Genomic DNA, 16,138 nt, shown 5'->3' with positions numbered 1-16,138 from the left:
AGTTCAATTCCCAGCAACCACATGGTAGCTCACAACCATCTGTAATGAGATCTGGCACCCTCTTCTGTGTACATAATAAATAAATAAATCTTTAAAAAAAGAAAGAAAGAAAATTACAGACCAAACTCCCTGATGAATATAGCTGCAAAAATTTCCAACAAAATATTTGTAAACCAGGCTCAAGAACACAACACACAGATCATTAACCATGATCAAGTTGGCTTTATTCCAGATGGATGGCTCAATACAGGTAAATTAAGAAATGTTATAAATTACATGTATGGACTCAAGGACAGAATTACATGGTTATCTCCATTGGCACAGAAAAAAACTGAGGAAACCCAACATCCGTTCACACTAAGTCATACAGAGGGGGCTGGAGAGAGATGGCTATGAACTGAACAGAGTTCTCAAAAGAGAACATACAAATGGCTAGTAAACATTTTCAAAGGTGTTCAGTATCGTTAGCCATGTACATGCTATGGCTTCCATGTGGTGGTCAGAGGACAACTTGCTGGAGTTAATCTCTCCTTCTACATGAGCATTTACTAAAATAACAGTTGCTTCCCTTAGGCCCCTAGCCACCCCAGGCATAAGTGTTTGACTAGGTTTACAGTATCAGGCACAAATCCTTCCTGTGAGCAGGCCTCAAATCCAACCTGAGAGTGGTTTTGTTAGCCCCATAAGTGTCATGCCACTACTGTACTGGTCGGCATACTGGCCTGGCAGATCATACTATGGCACACACAGTCTATCTAGCAGGGGGCAAGACCATCACACATCAAACTGTCTTCTAAATACTTGTGTTTATTCCCACAAGTCTTGGCCAGAGATTCAACCTTGGCCAGAGAGGCTTCTTTTTGCAGTGGGTAGCAGTTGAAGCAGAGACTCATAATTGGTCAGAGTTAGTAAGTGACTGCTGAGTGCTCATCCCTAAATGGGACATCTATATAGTCCCCTGCCCGCAAAGGCTCAGGGGACACCATGGAAGAGCGAGCTGGAGGACAGAGAGGAGTGCTGTGATATGCTGTCTTCCGGACATGACACAGCCACTGCACCCATGACCTTACAACATCTCCATCTCTGCTTTCCAAGCACTGAAGTTACCTGGGGGGTGCCAGCTTTCTGTACCATCAAGAGATCCGAACTCTGGACTTGACGCTTATACAGCAAGTGCTTTCCTTACTGAGCCATTTCTCTAGGCCAATTTAGCTTATGACCAGCCTCATGCAAGCATTGTTCATTGCCTGCCCCACAAACCTGGTTTAATTTTCTCTGTAATGACAACTGCAAATGAAAGTTGGTCCATCTGGATGTAGTGGCACAAGCCTGTAATCCCAGAGACAGAGGCAAGAGGATCTCTACAAGCTTCAGGTCAGTCAGGCCCGTAAGTGAGACCTTGTCTCCAAACTGAATGCATGAATGTGGGTCAAGAAGAATTAACTACTCAAATGACAAGGAGAATAATAAATCAAGAATTTAATCATGTTCAAAGCACAAACAAAAAATCTCCAAGAAAATGAATCCATGATCAATATGATTTTGTACAATTTGGTTAAACAAACCTAAGGCGTTCACAATCAGAAATATGAGAGAATTATATCATCTGAAAATATCTCACTGCTCGTTATGTGGTTCCTTATTCTGAGCGCTCTCGGTTTTGTAATCATCTGGTACGCGCTCGAGTTACCACAAATAATCATTAAGTATAAGTACAATTGCAGACACTGTCAAATCTATAAAAATGTTCCATCATTTCACACTTGTTTTAAGACTAGGTCTCACTATAGCCCAGTCTGGCCTTGCACTCAAATTTTCCAGCTTCAGCCTCACAGATACTGAGATTACAGATCTGAGCCCCTGTGCTCAGCTTATACTTTTTAAAATAAAATGTTTCAAGTAAATTGCACAACTTTAGCTTGCACTTTGATTTAAAACAAAAAGTCATACAGAAGCAATGAGTAATTAGAGACTTTAGTTTTTCTGCTAGTAGACACATTTCCAAATGAGCAGCAGCCTACCTTATTTATCCAGTACATGACAGCATCCTCAATATCATAGGGCAGATCTGTAGCTTGAAAAAAAGCTGAATACTGTTGAGCACATGCAATGACTTTTTCTATGCTGACCATCTCTACGGTATAAGCCATCATTAGAGTATCAATCATGGCCAAATGTGCACTCTGAAAATAGAAAAGCACAAACAGTTTCAAAATTATACTTAGAAATTGCCTTATTGTAAAACATTAGCATTTTCTTAAAAACAGAAGTAAAGCCAGAATATAGACTGGTGTTAAGAAAGAACAAAGCATGCTAAGCTGAGCTGATACCAGACTAATTTTATTATTCAAATACTACTGAAGACTTATGTTAAGACTTAGGTTAAGTCAAAGCCTCTTTTCCTCCCCCTCCTTTTAACATTATAATCACTCATGTAGCATTTGCAATGCAGTTGACAGATTCACCGTTGATGATCTTCCCTCATTTTTCAAACCCACAGTATAACTTTATAGTTCCAACTTTAAAAATATCCCTCTGTGCTCTTCATTAAGACAGGCACACCTTCAATTGAGATTACAAAGTTTCACTTCTGAATAAACAACAAAAGAATCTGTAACTGATTTTTCTTGCCTCCAAATTCTTCTTCATCTAACTCCTATGGCACAGGACTTCCAGTATTTCCTCAGGGTTTTTTGTTTCGTTTTGTTTTGTTTTGTATTGTTTTTTGGTAATATATGAATGTCTTACATGGTAGTTAAAAAATACAAAATATTATAAAAGTGTATTAATGGGCCCCTCTTCCACTTCTGCTTCCAGTGGTGCCTTCAGTTGTATTCTTACAAAAAAAAAAAAAATCAACATACACTGGTTAAGTATAATGTTCACATTGTCTACCATCTTTGGCATTACAAATAATGCTGTAACACTGTCCTCTAGGGGATAATTACTTCCTATGGGGCTACTGGGTCCAAAAAGTAACTACAGTTTAAGCTTTGATAACCAGGAAAGTTACACCAATCTTACATCCCACCAAGAATGTTATCAGTATGCCAATTTCTACATTTTTTATATTTACTTTTTTCATCTATATGAAAGGTTAAAATTGTCACATTTGTCTGACTCTGCAATTATCTGATTATTGCTAGGCATGCTTTTACGTGGTTACCAACTGCTTACATTTCTTCTTCAGAAACTGCCCACTAATACCTTTTGCCTATTTCTTCACTGGGACATTATCTTTCTCATTGACTTGTAAAGAGCTCATTATATACTGGGTACATTCTTAGTTCTCTGTTGTCTAGATAGCAAACACTTTTTTTTAACCTAGCTTTTCTTGGTAAAATCTGCCAGTCTTGGTGCTCTCCTATATGGCTCTGGAGTTTACACCATGCCTACTATGGTCTTCTCCAACCTAATACAGAAATACTGTCTTCTTTATTTTCTCCATTAAACCCATTTGAAGTTTGAAGATGTTATAAACTGGAGACTTGATGCTTTTTCCAAATCAGAGATTGCATCTTATCATGCCTACAAAAAAATCTATCATATTTTTTTACATAATAAAACCTGCACTTCTGTTGTTTCCTTGGAGACTAAAACCTTCCATCTTGGAGGGAAGTTCCTTAAGACAGGGGATGTTAAAAGGAGGATAAAGCAACAGGATGTTCTAAGGAGAGGTGAAGCTTGGGGAAGTAAACAACTCAACAGCTTCAGGAAGTCCCTGAAACTAGCCAGATTTACTAGGCTGCTCCATTCCCCAGGCCATATTAAGCTGCAAGGATTGCTGCAGACACTTTTAGATGACCAGCTGAGCTCCCTGGAAGGACCCCCTCCAACCCGCTGAGCTGCCTGTGGGCTGTGCAGTGTGTTCCAGGTGTCCCCTTTGTGAACTGTCACCCATGCCAGGGTGCACTTTGGTAATGCAACCATTTCACAGTCATTTCTGCTCCTGTAAGGAACCCCAATAAAACACATCGGTTTACTAGGTTGGACTTTGGTGGTGTCCTTACTTTGGTCTGCTGTTGGTTCGCTATCTGGAGTGAGTAGGTATTTAAGTATCTTCAGGAACGCTTCCATACAGAACCTCCTTACGGAGACAAAGCTTTCTTATTATCTGACTTGTACCTCTCACTCCAGCCTCACTACTCCCTTCCTCACCCCCAAAAGGGCAACACAAAACTGCCTGCTATTCCTCAAGTCTGCCATTCCTTTTCAAGCTTCCGTGCCTTGAGTTCTCAAGTTCTCCTTTAATGCTGACTGACACCGGTTTGAATGGGACTCTCATTGTAAAGCTTTTCCTTTGCCCTTTCCAATCAGATGTCTCATTCATCCTCTAAACTGAGCACAGATTCTTACAGACTGTAGTTATGCCTGTATTATGTTCTGACTTCATTGAGTCAGAATGGGCACAGGTATCTCTTAACAGCTTCAATGATAATGCTAAAGAGCAATCAAGGATGAAAACTACTGACTTCTCTTACTCCTAAACAGTCATCTGCGTACAAACCTCTGTTTCTTGAGGGCAAGACTGTTACCTTCTTACATACTACATCATTGGGAGGAGGGATACAGAAAGTAGAATAAGCTGGGTACAGGCTACTATAAACTGAAGAGCAGGCTTTGTGCTTGGGGCTGCCAACTACTTTATTTATTTACATTTTACTGGTCACAGTGGCACATGTCTATAATTCCAGCTATTTGAGGCTAAGACAGGAGGACTGCTTGAGCCTAGGAATTTAAAACCATTCTGTGCAACAATGAGACCTCTGTCTTTTTAAGAAAGTCACTTGCTGTGAAGCATGACAGTCTCTACTTAATCAGCAAGCTCCAGGCTCAGTGAGACCCTGTATCAAGGGGAAAAAAAAAATAGACAGCAACAGAGGAAGACACATAATGCTGACCTCTGGACCACATGCACATGTGCACACACACACATGCATGCATGCATGAAATACACACACTCCTGCTCAAATATTAATCAACTCTGAAAAACTGAGGATGCTCTAGTCCTGTAGTATCAAATGTTCAACCAAGATTAGTCTTTATGTAGAAATAAATAAACATCCATCTTCTTAGTGTGCAAACTCACCTTCCTCTTCGTAAATGGTAAACATTTATATGTAAGAATAGCTTTAAAATAAATTTGTGATTTGTTATTGGTAAATATTTGCATACCTATTTTATAAACTTAGGCTCATAAAAAATTTCTTAGGTGAAAAGGATCTCAAGCCAAAAGAGTTTAAGAAATCCCGCTCCAGAAGGCATAGGACCCACCCTTTTTCTTGTCCCCAGACAAGGTACCATGGATGAAATTTCTTAGTTGAACATTAAAACCATAACCCGTATGGACAACAATGTGGGAAACATTTCAGGAACTAGACAATTCATATATCCTAAGATTTCTCTTGTTTTTTTTGTCCTACAGATACGACAGGAAAGGGTTATAGACATTAAAATGACTGGGCCTGGAGAGATGGCTCAGTCATTATGAGCTCTTACTGCTATTGCAGAAGATCTGAGTTCGAGTCCCAGCACCCATGTTAGGTAGCTCACAACTGTCTGTAACTCCAGCTCCAAAGGATCCAACACCCTCTTCTGCCTTCCATGGGGTGGGAGGCACACACTCTTTGAAAAAGAAATCATTTTAGTATTTTACATTAAAAGGGAAATATAAATGAGTAATTTAGGATAGATTTGGCTACTTTACAGTATGTGAAATGTATATAATAAAACTAGTAGCCAGGCAGTGGTGGTGCACCTTTAATCCCAGCACTTGGGAGGCAGGGCCAGGTAGACCTCTGTGAGTTTAAGGCCAGCCTGGTCTACAGAGCAAGTTCCAGGACAGGCTCCAAAGCTAAACAGAGAAACCCTGTCTCAGGGAAAAAAAAAAAAAAAAACTAGTAAAAAAATACAACAATGTCCTCTATATTAATATGTCACATATATGAAACAGGAAATAAAAAGCAATGAACAAAAGTTAAACTTGAAAGTGCCTTGTTCTATGTTACATGCAAAGACAAACATTAAACTTATAGTTTACTTCAAGAGTTGGGATAGTAAATAGTACGTATAATTACTAAAGTAGTTTTTAAACAGCTCAATTCCCGATAGAAGAAACTAAGAAGACTCAATTATTATGCTTATATAGCTACTCTTATGTGGTACTCACTTGTAAGAATTCTTATGTTTCAATATTTTTTCATGCTTTCACTTTAGGAGATAGAGGTAAGGTAAGAATCATATATAACACAAAGTATATACATAACAGACCTAGAAAAGGTCAGCATTAAAAAACTCAAGGCTAAAGGCGGAACTTCCATAGTACCAAGTAAAACAAATGTAATTTCCTATCTAAACACATTCATATCAAATTGTTAACAACAGCTAGCCCTGTTTGATGCCAGGTGCTGTTCAGCTTCTTGCTGTTAACTGCACCTAGTACTCCCACTCTGCAAAGTCTTCAGGACGTAATGTTTTCAGGATCGGGAGAGAATTCGTTTAATATACAAGCTTTGAGTTAAGCACTATTATATCTATTTCACAGAAGAAAAATTATAACTGATTCATGGTTACATAGCAACCAGGAAAAGTAGGCAGAACACAAACAATCACGTCATTCTTGCAGACTTAATGCCAACCTACACTCTGACTCCCTGTACTACTGTAGAAGCAACAGTGCCTATTGAGGCCACTAGGTGGCAGAGTAAAATATGGTATTTAGGAGCAAGGGCAAAAATACTGGTTATGGGGGGGGGGGGGGGGGACCAGGAGAGCTCCACACACACTTTAATAAAAAGGAATGGATGTTAGGCTCCAAGGACTTTGGTGAAATCTGAAGTATCATCCAAAGGCCAACAGGAGGCTCTATATCTGTATTACCAGGAATGTATTTCTGTTATCTCTAATAGCAGAGTCTAGGCAAAAATAAGGTACACATTATATGTGAGAAATGAAGGCTAGAAATATGAAGGAAATGAGCTTTGGGACTGGGAGACAGTTCAGTGGGCAAGAGCGCTTGCTGTGCCAGCAGAGGGGCCTGGATTTGAAACCACAGCACCCACACCAAAAGCTAGACATGACTGCACACCCAGAACCCCACCACTGGGAGGCCGGAGACAGGCAGGTCCTGTCTGGAACAGCTAGCTTCCAGTTCAGTGAAAGACCATGTCTCTGGGGAATAAGGTAGAGTGTGTCCTGCTCTGGATTCCAGACATGCACTCATGGGTACATACACCCACACACTCACTTTCACCATGTACATACACAATACGTACCTTTTGAAAGGCAGAAATAAAAGTTTCTAAGTGTTGGAAGAAGTATATTAGCCTCAACAAAAGAAACTCAATGGCTATATGGCTTTTATAATTCTTGCAACAGAGTCAGATACATAACTAAGAGAAAAATTCCTAACACGAACACTGGTCTCAGCCCCATACAGAAGTCTGCCATAGGGACAGAGGAGGAAAAAGACTTAGATTATAAACAGGAAGTACTTGAGTCATTCTATTGAAATGGCACATACCAGCATAGACACATCAGAATGTTTTTTAAAGAATTAATCCCAAATTAGTAATTAATACTTCACATGTCATATAGGTTTGCCATTTGGAATATATTTAACCTCAAATAGTAAGTGAAAAATGTTTAATGTGGCCATTCTGAATAGACATATAAAGAAACTGCATATCAGTAGCCAAATTAATATAGTATACGGTTAGAGAGGAAATAGTTTAAAGCATCATTTCTAAATATCATCAAAAGATCATAAAATTTCTGGTCTTAAACCTTAGATTAATTAAGTGACCTCCGGCAAATTCATCACGCTATTGGGCATCAATAACCTAAACTACAAAATCAGGTAGTGGCAGCAGTGTGACAGTTTGTACACCAAAAAGAAGATGACGTGCTAAGCAGAGTGGCACACACCTGTAAATCAACACACAGATGTCAAGAGCAATGAAAGTTCAAAGCTAGACTGAGCTACATGGAATCTTGTCTCAAAAAGCCAAGGGATTGTATGCAGTTCAGTAGTAGAACACTTACTTGCTTAGTATAAGTGAGGCCCTGGATTCAATCTCCAGGACTGAAAAACAAATAACATAATGCATATCAAGAATAGTCTGGCCGGGTGGTGGTGGTGCAAGCCTTTAATTGCAGCACTTGGGAGTCAGAGCCAGGCAGATCTCTGTGAGTTCAAGGCCAGCCTGGTCTACAGAGCGAGATCCAGGACAGGCACCAAAATTACACAGAGAAACCATGTCTCTAAAAAAGAAAAAAAAAATAGTTTGGTGGTATGAATGAAAATGGCCCCCATAGGCCAATAGGGTGTGGCACTATTAGGAGATGTGGCCTTGTTGGAGTAGGTGTGGCCAAGTTGGAGGAAGTATGCCACTGGGGGTGGGCTTTGAGGTTTCAGATGCTCAAGTCAAGTCCAGTGTCACTCTCTCTTCCTGCTGACTACACATCCGGATGTAGAACTCTTAGCTACCTCTCCAGCACCATGTCTGCCTGTTCGCCAGCCATCATGCTTTCCATCATGATAATGGACTAAACCTCCGAACTGTAAGCCAGCCCCAATTAAATGTTTTCCTTTATAAGAGTTGCTGTGGTCCTGGGGTCTCTTTACAGGAATAGAAAACGTACTAAGACAGTGTTAGAACACATATTTAGAAGATCATATGCCATGATCAGCTGGTTTCTTTAATGAGGAGTGCAATGGTTCAACATCTGCAAACCAATAAACAGCATACAATAGATTCAGCAACAGAAATAACAATCACTTCAATAGGTGCAAAAAAGCCTGTGACAAAATTCAACAGCTCTTTATGACAACAATGAAACTAAGAAGGATCATACTTCCACATAATAAAGGTTATGGATGATAAACTGACAGCAATATAATGAATGAGGAAAACCTGAAAGCATATTCTCTAAAATAAGGAAGGAACAAAGCATCCACTTCTAGAATTCTTCTGCAAAACAGTTATTGAAAGTTTAGTTAAAGCAGTGTGTCAAGAAAAAAAAATAATAAGAAGAGGGTACTTAGGAAAGGAAGAAGTCAAATATCCCTGTATGCAGATGGTGTATGATCCTATGCTAAAGACTCCATCAGACGGTTCTCAGATCTGATAAACACAGTCAGCAATGGAACAGCACATAAAGAAATACCATTCAAGCACCGGTAGCTTTCCTCTCTACAAATATGAAGTCAGTGAAACAGAAGTCAGAAGAACAACCCAATTCACAATAACCTCAAAAACAGCCCCCCCCCAATAACCAAAGGTATCAAACACCCCTACAACAGAAGCAAAACCAAAACCTATGAAGAAAGAGTATGGAAGACACTAGAAGGCAGAAGACCATGTGCTCACTGGCAGAATTAATACTGAGAATAGCAAAAGCAATCTTCATAGGCAATGTAATTCTCTTCAAATCTTAATGGCACTCTTCACAAAAATAGAAAAAATTCTAAAACTCACAGCAAAAATACAAAAGACCCAGAATAATCAAAGCAATCATGAGCAATAGAGAGCAATACTACAAGATCACAATACCTGACCAGATGACACTACAGAGCCTTGGTAATAACACAAAAACAGCCCTTTACCGGCAGAGTACCACAGAAAGCCCAGAAGCAAGCTCACACACATATAGCACCTGATTCTTGATAATGATGCCGAAAGGTGAAAAAAAGACAGCCTTTTAAACAAGTGCTGCTGCTGGCAAAATTAGATGTCCACATGTAGAAGACTGAAACCAGATCAACTGAAAATACAAAGACCCCAGTGTTGACCTGAAACACTGGAACACTTCAAGATCCAGACATAAGCAATGGCTTTCAGAATATCACTCCAAAAGCTCACGAAATAAAAGCAGGTCATAGACAGGGGTGTATCTAATTAAAAAGCTTCTGTATAGCAACAGAAACAATTACCAGAGTGAAGAGAGCACATGAAATGGGACGTCTTTGAAGAGAGTCAGGAGACAGACAAATCAACAGCCAGAATATAGCAAGCATCTCAAAAAATTAAACACCAAAGGAGCAACAATCCACTCAACTGTTGTAGAATATTATTTTAAGGTGTGTTACTTTTGTTTATGTTGCATTTGTTTAACTCTGTCAAGCTGTGTTACTGTGCCTGTCTAAAACACCTGATGGTCTAATAAGGAGCTGAACGGCCAATAGGGAGGCAGGAGAAAGGATAGGTGGGACTGGAAGGCAGAGAGAATACATAGAGGGAGAAATCTAGAAGGAAGGGAAGAAGTAGCCAGAGAAGGAGGAGGACTTCAGGGGCCAGCCATCCAGCTACACAGCTAGCCATAGAGTAAGAATAAGATTTACAGAAGTAAGAGAACGGGAAAAGCCCAGAGGCAAAAGGCAGTAGATGGGATAATTTAAAGTTAAGGAAAGCTGGCTAGAAACAAGCCAAACTAAAGCCAGGCATTTATAATTAAGCATAAGCCTCCATGCGTGATTTATTTGAGAGCTGGGTGGCAGGTCCCCCAAATGAGTAAAAGAGCAAAAACAACCAACAACACTCAACAAATAGGCTAATGAACTGAACACTTTTAAAATTAGTAAGTATGAATGACACATAACTACATGATAATGTGTCCAACATCTTTAGCCATTAGGGAAATGCAAATCAAAGGTGCAGTGAGAGTCCACCTCACTCCAGTCAGAATAACTAACATCAAAACCCAACAAACACCAGCAAAACTGCAGAGGTGTGTATGGAAGGGAGGGTGCTCTTGATACCATGTTGGCAGGAATGTAAACTAGTCCAGCCACTATAAAAATTTGGTATGGAGGTCCAAGGCAACTTCTAACAGAAAGCATTTAAATGGGGGCTTGCTTTCAGAGGGTGAGTCCATGACCATCATGGAGGGGAGTGTGGTAGGAGACAGGCAGGCATGGCACTGGAGCAGTAGCTGAGAGCTTACATCCTGACCGACAGGTAGGGAAAAAGAGAGAGAGACTGGGGCTGGAGTGGGCTTTTGAAACTGCAAAGCCTACCCCCAGTGATACACCTCCACCAACAAGGATATATCTCCAAATTCTTCCCCAAGAGTTCCAGTAACTGGGGACAAAGCATCTAAACATGAGCCTATGGGGGTCATTCTCTTCTGAACTACCACATAAGTGTCCTCAGCAAATGAAAACTAAATCCCACGCCACTTTTGGGCATACCAAAAAGAATCAAAGTCAACTTCCTGTGAAGGTACTTTCTTATCTATGATTACTGTGGTCCTACTCACAACAGTCATATTACAGAATTGGCCTGGGGGTCTACCAATGGATAACGAAAAATGTGCATGCTTGCACATGTGCATGTATGTGAGAGAGCGCACACACACCCTTTATTCAGGCATAAAGAATAAAACTGTCATTAAAAAAAAAAGAAGCATGGAACTGGAGATCATCGTGTTAAGGGCATAAGCCAGCATCGAAGACAAGTGTCACATGTTTCCCCTACATGTGGAACACGGGATAAAAGGATATAGAAGGGGGAAAATGAGTGGTGGAAGATGATCAAAGTTCATTACATGCATGGATGAGAATGTCATAATGAAACCCATTACTTTGTACAATTAATCTATGCTAACTTTTTAAAAGAAAAGAGTTAGAGGTTACAAAAGGTGTCAGGATAAAAAATGAATAGCAAACTGAAGTTCTCAGGGGAAAAAAGCCACACTCCTGTTGAAGATTCTACAAGGATGACTGTGATAAGAAATCTGTAATTGTGAAGAGTTAGAATGTTGCATATCTGGACTCAAATTATTTTGGACTATCACTGTTCCTTTTCTAACTATTTGCTGCCTATCTCTTTGTTGGACAAAACAACCTTGTAGCTAGCTATACATGGCACCTTTTGGGATGTATTCTAACAGACTACTAGCTTCTAGCAACTCAAAAGCTAAGAATGTACTTAGATAACATCTAGAACCTTTAATAAGAGTTTCCCCATTTTGCTATTGCTGCAGGCTGCAGGAATATATCATAAGAACTCAGCTGGTTATGGCAAAGTCACTACCTGGAGGATCAGGGAATTCCTCCAGAGGAAGCCAAATTCCAAGGAGTTTTTAGTGTTATTTGGCTTTTTATATATCAGCTGTCTTCTGTTATGAAAATCATGTGTGCCTTCATAGTTTTCCTAATTGACTTTTCCCTTAGAAGGGCTAACAGTGTGGACTGATCACCCTCTGGACATACATATTCCAGGAATTTGGAGAACAGCCTCAGGAAAGGCTTTCTCTGGAATCAGATTATCTCTCTTAGCCACTTTCAAGGACTAACAGGAGACACCAACTTCCAAGGACTAACAGTGATAGTAGCCCACATGCAAGTCTCCTGACTTAAGGTAAATTCCACAAGGAGACACCACCTAGGTGAGGTGGACTTTAAGTAAATAGCTTTACACAATTTAGCTCAGACCCTCCCTTTTTATACTGGGACTTCCAGGGCACGTAGAGGACAGAGAAGAGAAAAGAGTATGGAAGAACTAGATGGGTAAGAACTTGCGAGGAACAAACTGAGATGGGGAAGAACTAGATTGAAGGGCTAAAAGAGAGTACTAGAGGAATGAGATGCAAGATGAGGAAGAGCCAGATGGGGAAGCACTAGCTGGGTAAGAACAAGCTGAAAAGGACCTAGATGAGGCAGAATTAAGATGAGAGAATTAAGATAGAACTTAGATAAGTGTAGAGAGAAAACAGGCAAGAAAGGAGCTAGGCATGAGAACAGAAATGAAGCTGTGTAAATAGGATGTTATGCCAGAGGAATTAAAGCAAGTGGACTATAGAGCTCGGTGTGCTGAGATTCTATTTCCTGAAAATAGTCCTGGGATATATTAGTAGTTCTCTCTCCTGAGCCCCTGGGATGTATAATATTAAGGCTGGTCCCTCTAATATTATACAAGATGCTATAACCTGTCTAATTACTATACATCGTAGAAGCTATGATCTATGACTTTTTTGTTTTATAGCAATAAATTTCATGAAACTGTTTCCATAATAGAAACAGGTATTTATGGCAACCTGAATCTATGTTCTTAGGCTTTTTTTTTTAAACTTTATTTTATGCGCATTGGTGTGAAGGTGTCAGATCCCCAGGAACTGGAGTTACAGACAGTTGTGAGCTGCCATGTGGGTGCTGGGAATTGAACCCAGTTCCTCTGGAAGAACAGCCAGTGTTCTTAACCATTGAGCCATCTCTCCAGCCCCTGTTCTTAGGTCTTAAGTCATTCACATTTGGCTCAGAATAAACACCCATTATTTGAGATGGCACTATTGTTATCCTTTGGCAGGATGGATGGATGGATGGATGCCAGTAGATTGTGAAGGAGAGAGGATCTCAGGCCTGATTACAAGAGCAGTCACTCCCAAATAAATGTACCCTTTAAAAACTAAGTCTTTCTCATGGTATGTTATTTAGGGTGACTCATAAGACATTTGAATCATTTCTAAATAAGTAAAACACTGACAGCTCAGTGGCAAAGCGTACTTAGGAGTACACCTGCCAAGTGTGCTGGGCTTCTAAGACTGCAGAGAAGACAAGCTTGGGGTCTACAAATAAGATGTCCTGACCCACACTGAAGACTGCTCTCCGAGGAAGTGCAGGCTTATGTGAGCTATAAAACACGTGCTCAGTTACTCAGGAAGCAATTCAAGATTGTTCTCTTCAGTAGAAAGTGAGGTTCCCGACTTAAATGCTAACTAATATATGTAATTATAATGTAAACAAGTAAATTAAGAAGAGTTTCTAATGGGAATTCTAAGGGTGTAAGATATTTTAAAGAAATTCTGTCATATACCAAAGTACTTTTAAAAAGAAAAGAGTGACCCAAAGTTGTGAGTGTAGTTTGATTAAGAAAGTTTTAAAAAGCAACCATTAAAGAGAAATTTTACATGGGAGAAAATTCTGTCCCTTAGGGGATGACTCCATTGTTCCAGAATAGGAAAGAGGAGATACAGAGCAAAAACAAAGGTTTAAGCTGCGCAGAGGGCACACACTTAAAACCAGTCCTTGGGAGGGAGGCTGAGGCAGGAGGAGGTCACCTTAAGGCCAGCCTGAGGCTCCACTGTGAGTTAGTTCCAGGCCATCTTGCACTACACAGCAAGCCCCTGTCTCAGGAGGTCAGGAGGTCACAGAAGGCTGCAATAGGTTTGTACCAGGCTGGCCACAAGAATGTTACCAGACACTCAGGCCCACAACCCACCACCTTAGCTTCCTTCCTCCCTTCCCACGAGATCAGGACCTGAGACTACAAAGGAGAGGATACATTCAGAGTGGGGCCAAACTAGGGGGTCTTAAACTTTACAGAAAACCATGGGATGAAGGCAGGAGATCCAGCTGTGAGACTTACGGGTCCTTCCTTGAGAAGGTGAGTAGGCTTTGGGGGTATCCACTGTCACTGTCCCTGACAGGCAGCCTCTTCTCAGCAGAGAGAGGTGCCCTTGGTCCTGCCAACGCTCCAGCCCATTCAGAATAGGATCACAGGTACAGTTAGAGGAAATTACTAGAGCTTTTTCCAAACACTGAGCATTACTATACTGGTACAAAGGAAGAATCTAATTTGGTTCAAAGGTTTCCTTAAAATACTGATGTACCTATCTTGTGGTGGCATGGGCTGGGGGAGAAATACCCCACTCACCCCACCCCACACCACCCCCAAGGCCTGAGGCAGGTGGGAGAGCTGGCCCTGAGGTCATAAGAATGGGAGAGCTGGCCGGGCGGTGGTGGCGCACGCCTTTAATCCCAGCACTCGGGAGGCAGAGCCAGGCGGATCTCTGTGAGTTCGAGGCCGGCCTGGGCTACCAAGTGAGTTCCAGGAAAGGCGCAAAGCTACACGGAGAAACCCTGTCTCGAAAAACCAAAAAAAAAAAAAAAAAAAAAAAAAAAAAAAAAAAAAAAAAAAAAAAAAAAAGAATGGGAGAGCTGTCCCTGCCCCTTACCAACTGCAACACGAGAGAGTTGCCCCTACACCTGGCCTGGGCAACACAGTAGAGCTGGCCCTGAAGGTGTAGGTGGGGGAGAACTAACCCTGAGGACTCGAAAATTGAGGACTCAAAAATGGGAGAACTGGCCCCGCCTCTTGCTCATGATGCAAGGGGCGGGGGTGGGGGGGTGGGGGTGGGGACACATTAGCCAGGGCCATGCTGGAGAGTTCATCCTGGTAGTGAAGACAGGGGAGGGCTGGTGAGCTGGCCAACCCTGTAACTAACAGGCCCAGAGCCAGGGTTCTATGTTGGCCCACCCCAACAGCTACCCCATCTGTGATCTGTTGGCATGGGGGTGGGGGTTGGGGTTGGTCCTGCCAACCCAGGGCTGCAGGATCTCCACAACACAAGGCATCAACAGGATGTCCATGAAGAGTCCCAGTGAGGGCCCAGAATCGGTGTAGCAGGGACCAGGGGCCTTGAACTAGACCAATGATTCTTTGCAATAAACACCGGCTTGTAAAAATGTATGGATAAAGGGGTTTATTGCGAGACTCACTGTGTTACACTGTAGCTTCCATGATGAGATTTTTCCCTTTCTCCCTTTTTCCCCCCTCTTTTCTCTTAAATTTTATTTTGTTTCATTCTTGTGGGGGGATGGGTGGGAAGACATGATATGAAAGACATAAAGAATAAAAAGAAAGTAAACAACAACAACAAAAAACCCACAAAATACTTAGCTCAAATCTCACAAGGTTTTGTTTTTGAATTCTGCACCCTGCTTTTCTGCGTTACGACCCACCCTTTGAACTAGAAGGTACTTTTTGTTTCCACTGTTTTAGTTTCTTACCCAATGTGGTGAGTCTCTGTCTCAAGGTTTTAGTCAACTCTTGTAAGCTTTTCTAGATTTGTTAGATTTGAATTGTACTCTGTTTCGACCGTCATATATTCCTGAGCTCAACAATCGTTTTTTGTTTTTTGTTTTTGCTTACTTTTATAGTATGATGTGTGTTTGTAACCTTTGACATGCAGACTACAGTGTTTAATTAAACTCAAGTGCCTTTCTATCAAGTGGGAAACCAGGGTGTCTACCTGGCTACATGGTTTCCCACAGAGATGCTAACATTCTGAAAAAGGTTTGTCTTCACCTTTGGCAACCAGTCTAGGAAAACAAACATTTATGGTTTGCTGGGGTAAG

At 41.0% G+C, this 16,138-nt stretch overlaps 1 protein-coding gene across 1 annotated transcript in view; it reads right to left on the bottom strand.

Annotated features, from left to right (window-relative positions):
- Camsap2 (calmodulin regulated spectrin associated protein family member 2) overlaps window positions 1-16,138 on the bottom strand; it is a 96,247-nt gene that overhangs the window by 40,262 nt on the left and 39,847 nt on the right. Inside the window, exon 3 of the mRNA XM_059280991.1 lies at window positions 2,022-2,183. Within this exon, the coding sequence (XP_059136974.1) occupies window positions 2,022-2,183 (162 nt within the window). The remainder of the gene's footprint in view (window positions 1-2,021; window positions 2,184-16,138) is intronic.

The sequence above is a fragment of the Peromyscus eremicus genome, chromosome 15 (assembly GCF_949786415.1).
Source record: "Peromyscus eremicus chromosome 15, PerEre_H2_v1, whole genome shotgun sequence".
In the NCBI taxonomy this organism is placed as follows: Eukaryota; Metazoa; Chordata; class Mammalia; order Rodentia; family Cricetidae; genus Peromyscus; species Peromyscus eremicus.
Note: the sequence above shows the minus strand (reverse complement) of the source record. Positions and strands in the feature narration are given on the sequence as shown.